The sequence below is a fragment of the Budorcas taxicolor genome, chromosome 5 (assembly GCF_023091745.1).
Source record: "Budorcas taxicolor isolate Tak-1 chromosome 5, Takin1.1, whole genome shotgun sequence".
Lineage (NCBI taxonomy): Eukaryota > Metazoa > Chordata > Mammalia > Artiodactyla > Bovidae > Budorcas > Budorcas taxicolor.
This window is the reverse complement of record NC_068914.1, coordinates 102,621,224-102,626,103: the sequence shown is the minus strand read 5'-3', so window position 1 is coordinate 102,626,103 and position 4,880 is coordinate 102,621,224. Positions and strand designations below refer to the sequence as shown.

At 37.4% G+C, this 4,880-nt stretch overlaps 1 protein-coding gene across 1 annotated transcript; it reads left to right on the top strand.

Annotated features, from left to right (window-relative positions):
* The first annotated feature begins 3,122 nt into the window (after positions 1-3,122).
* On the top strand, positions 3,123-4,061 carry LOC128047675 (olfactory receptor 6C2-like). Its single transcript, XM_052640009.1, has one exon. The coding sequence runs from the start codon at positions 3,123-3,125 to the stop codon at positions 4,059-4,061; it is 939 nt and encodes a 312-aa protein (XP_052495969.1).
* The last annotated feature ends 819 nt before the right edge of the window (positions 4,062-4,880 follow it).

Genomic DNA, 4,880 nt, shown 5'->3' with positions numbered 1-4,880 from the left:
TAGATTTTTACCACCTGAGCCACAAGGGAAGCCCAAAAGAAAGTGGAAATGTCACTAAATGAGAAAACAGACTGCTTGTTCTGAGTCAGAAAAGCACATAGGAAATTTATGAATTTTACACTTAATATATTTATTGAGCTCTTGATAACCATTGAATAGTGCTAAGTGTTGCAGAATCTCAAAGAACAAGGAATAGGTCAATGCTGATAAAGTCACACTCACATATTTAGTGGTAACAAAGAGATAAGCATAGTGAACTAAAGGGGCAAAAAATAGAAGCCAATAACTTGCACAATGAAGTTTCAATAAAGTTTTTTTCTAGAAGTGACACTAAGCCAAGACTTGAAAAACCTACAGGTATCAGTATCAGTCTAGCAAAGGGAAGCACGTGGGTGGGAAACTGGTAATGAACAGAGTTGTATCAGGAAACAGACTCCTCGCAAACTTGTAAAGAATGCTGTTTTGGTTTGTGGAAATTGAATGCTCCCTTTGGTGCAAGCACTCTGAAGAGCTGTTTCACAGGTAACATTCCTTTCTAAACATGAACATCCTCATCACACGAGTGTACTATTAAAGGGTAAAAGATCCCAAGCATTTTGGGTCCTATTGCTGTGCTTAGTTGTTCAGTCATGTCCGACTCTTTGTGACCCCAGGACAGCAGCCCACCAGGCTCCTCTGTCCATGGGAATTCCCTAGGCAAGAATACTGGAGTGAGTCCCCAAGCCCTCCTCCAGAGGATCTTCCCAACCCAGGGATCAAACCGAGGCCTCCCACACTGCAGGCGGATTCTTTTCCAGCCTGAGCCACCAGGAAAGCCTGAAGTTAATATTATAATTTTGGATTTTAGATATAGACAGAATCCTCACAATTCAGGTATTGCTGATTAATATTAAACCATTAGTTTTAACTGTAAATGTTAATTTCAAAGGATATTTTCCATACTTACAGATAATATAAAATGGACATCACCCCCAAAAATATGGGTGAAGAAGCACAAAATTGGAGAAAAGGACATATATACCAGACAAACCATCCATGTGAGGATTTGCCCCATCATCCAGCAAGGCAGATAGAAAGTGCTCAGCAACTACTATTTGCTTTTTTAGTTTTCTTTCTTTTTTTTATATCTATTTGGTAAATTTTTAATCGTGAAATAATTCTGTACTTAACAGAAGAGTTGACAAATAGTGCAGCCAGTTCCCAGATATTCTTCACTTAACTTTTCCTAATGGTAGCAACCTGCATAATCATACAGGAATTATTAAAACTAAGGGATTAACACTGTGTGCAAATAATAGAGATTTTTTTCATGTGGGATCTTTAACTATTTTTTAATTGGAGGATTATTGCTTTACAATAGTGTGTTGGTTTCAGTCATAAAATAACATTAATCAGTCATAATTATGTATATATATCCACCGTTTGAGCATCCCTCCCCTCTCCCATCCCACCCATCACAGAGCACCAGGCTGGACTCCCTGTGTTCTATAGCAGCTTCCCACCAGTTATCTGAATTACACATACCTGTGGGCTTCCCTGATGGCTGAATTATACGTGACTGTGGACTTCCCTGATAGTTTAGATGGTAAAGAATCTGCCTGTAATGCAAGAGACCCAGGTTTGATCCCTGGGTTGGGAATATCCCCTGGAGAAGGAAATGGCAACCCACTCCAGTGTTCTTGCCTGGAGAGTCCCAGGGATGGAGGAGCCTGATGGGCTGCCGTCTATGGGGTCTCACAGAGTCGGACAGGACTGACGCGACTTAGCAGCAGCAGCAGCAGCAGCACATCTTCTTTATCAGTTCGTCTACTGATGAATATCTAGGTTGCCTCCATGTCTTGACTATTGTAAATAGTGTTGCAATACAGATATAAGAACAGGTCTGAGTTATAGCCAGACTAAGCAGGCAGTGAGAGTGTCTCCACCCTTGCCTTTTGGGTTCCATATGCTCTCTGGGTGCCCCCCTTCCAGCAGTCAGCAGCAGGGAAAATAGTGGCTCCTGACTCACTTTCCAGGTGCCCAGGAACTGAGCTTACACACTGCACTGGAGGACCTCTCTGTGAGTTCTCAGAAACACAAAGAGGAGAGTGCTAGCAGCTCCAGCTTGGAGGGTCTCAAAGGGCAGAAGCATTCATTTAAAAAAGAATTAAATAAGATTAAAATAAATAAATTTAAATATAGATTTTATTTGGAGCTTCACAGTTTTCCACCGATGTCATTTTTCTGTTGCAGGATCCAATCCAAATACTACCTGAAAAGGAATTGTCATGTGTCCTTGGTCTCCAACCTGTGTCTCATCCTGTCTCCCCTTCTCCTTCATGACCTTGGAAGTACAAACAACTGAGGTTAAATTCTTTCAGGATTTTCTTTTCCTTGTCATAATTTCTTTGCCCAGTATTGCATCAGGTAACTTGTTTATGTTGTATTTATCCAACGCTGTGTTCTATCAGAGTGCAAATGGAGGGAAGGTCAGATATTGATCCAGAAATTTCAAGGTAATAGCAACATTGGAAAGCTATGTTATTTAGATGACAATTCTGATACTAAAATTAAAATATATAAAATGAAATAACTCTTTGGTTACTGCAGTAAAAGCATTCAGATGCTGCACACATGGCCTCCAGTTTGACATTTTATACAAATGTCATTAATTTGCATTTAACAGGAACCCACACTTCAAGCAACTTGTGAGCTCATTCAAACCTGTGAGTAGTGAAGAATTACTACTCAGGAGAAAAAGAATACTATCAAATCCACAAAATTTTATGGCCCAGATGATCCTTTCTAATTCTATAGCTAAATACATTTCAGAATATAAGGGACAAAATTTAAATTAATTGAAAAAATAGAGAGATGAGAACATGCAAAGAGTATAAACAAATGGACTCTAGTACAAACTTATTTCAGAAAAACCTGAATTTGAGGATACCTATAATGAACACCAAAAGAGCTGACAATTCCAAAGTTTTGATCTGTCATTGTCGTCAAAGAAGAAAATGACTATTCGTTGCATTGATTGGATTTTTTTACCCGGTAGCCATGGCCTTATAATTTCATACAGGGTTTCTCAGTTCATTGTCACTAGACTTTGTGAGGAGCTTGAGAAGAAGTACAAGTCAGTGATGAAAAACCATACATCATTACCTACATTCATACTCCTGGGACTAACAGATGATCCTCCAATGCAGGTTCTGATCTTTATATTTCTATTTGCTTCCTACACATTGAGTGTCACTGGGAACCTGACCGTCATTATACTCACTTTAGTAGATTCTCGCCTTAAAACTGCCATGTACTTTTTTCTGAAAAACTTCTCCTTTTTAGAAACATTATTCACCACGGTGTGCATTCCCAGATTCTTATACAGCTTATCAACTGGGGACAAGACTATTTCTTATAATGCTTGTTTTAGTCAAATATTTTTTATCTTCATTTTTGCAGCAACAGAATTTTTTCTCTTAGCCATCATGTCCTATGACCGCTATGTGGCCATCTGCAAACCTTTACATTATGCAACCATCATGAACACTAGAGTCTGTGGAAGACTTGTTATTTGCTGTTGGATAGCAGGTTGTCTGGTCATATTTCCACCAGCTTCCCTGGGCTTAGAACTGGAATTCTGTGACTCTAATATCATTGATCATTTTCTCTGTGATGCTTTTCCTGTGCTAAAAATCTCTTGTTCAGACACATGGTTCCTAGAACAGATGGTTTTTACTGTTGCTGTGTTGACTGTCATTGGAACATTTCTGTGTGTGGTTCTGTCATATACATACATCATCAAGACTATCATAAAGTTGCCTTCAGCTCAGCAAAAAATGAAGGCCTTTTCTACCTGCTCTTCTCACCTGATTGTGGTTTCTATCACCTATGGAAGCTGTATTTTCATCTATGTCAAACCTTCAGCAAAGGATGAAGTGGCAATTAATAAGGGTGTGTTAGTACTTACTACTTCAGTTGCTCCCATGTTAAACCCATTTATTTATAGCCTGAGGAACAAGCAAGTAAAACAAGCTTTTACTGACTTAATCAAAAGAATTTCATTGATTTTAAGGAAGTAAAGGAATGTTGAAGCATAAAATAATAATATAAATTTTAAAAGATCATTGAGACTTGAAGTCACAATCTTCATCTTAACTGTTGTATTCTGGTCTATTTTCTATTTGTATTAGCATGCTTATATTATTGTTATTATTAAATCCTGGATTTTAAATCATATTTTAAATATTTGATATAAACAAGTTATGTCAACTCCTGTTGAAAATAAACTTTATCCAAGATAATATCTCAGATCAAAATAATGTGATGACCCAGAGGGATGGTATGGGGAGGGAGGTGGGAGGGGGGTTCAGGATGGGGAACACGTGTACACCTGTGGTGGATTCATGTTGATGTATGGCAAAACCAATACAATATTGTAAAGTAATTACCCTCCAATTAAATAAATTTAAATTTTTTTAAAAAAGAACATGATATTATATTTCCATGAGAAAGGTCTTTCCTGAATTCTAACCTGCCTCTGATCAATAAAAGAACTATTATATCTTATGTGAAAAAAATTAAATCATTGAACTCATAGGAAAATAATGGAGTAATAGTATCAACTCTCTTCTAAGTACAAATATCCAAAAAGTGTGTGTGTGTATATATATACATATATATATGTATATATATATTGCTCTTCTCAAGGAGGAGTTAGCTATTCAAAAAAATTGTAGGTTAGTTTGAGCAAAAATGAAAGGATTTTAATGTTGGAGAAGAAATATATATGTTTAGACATGTGGAGATCCACATCTACCTTGTAAAAGAAACTTCAAAGCCCAAAGTTTTAGGATTTAGAATCATTAGAGTCCCTCTAAAGCAAAGAGAACAGTCTCTAC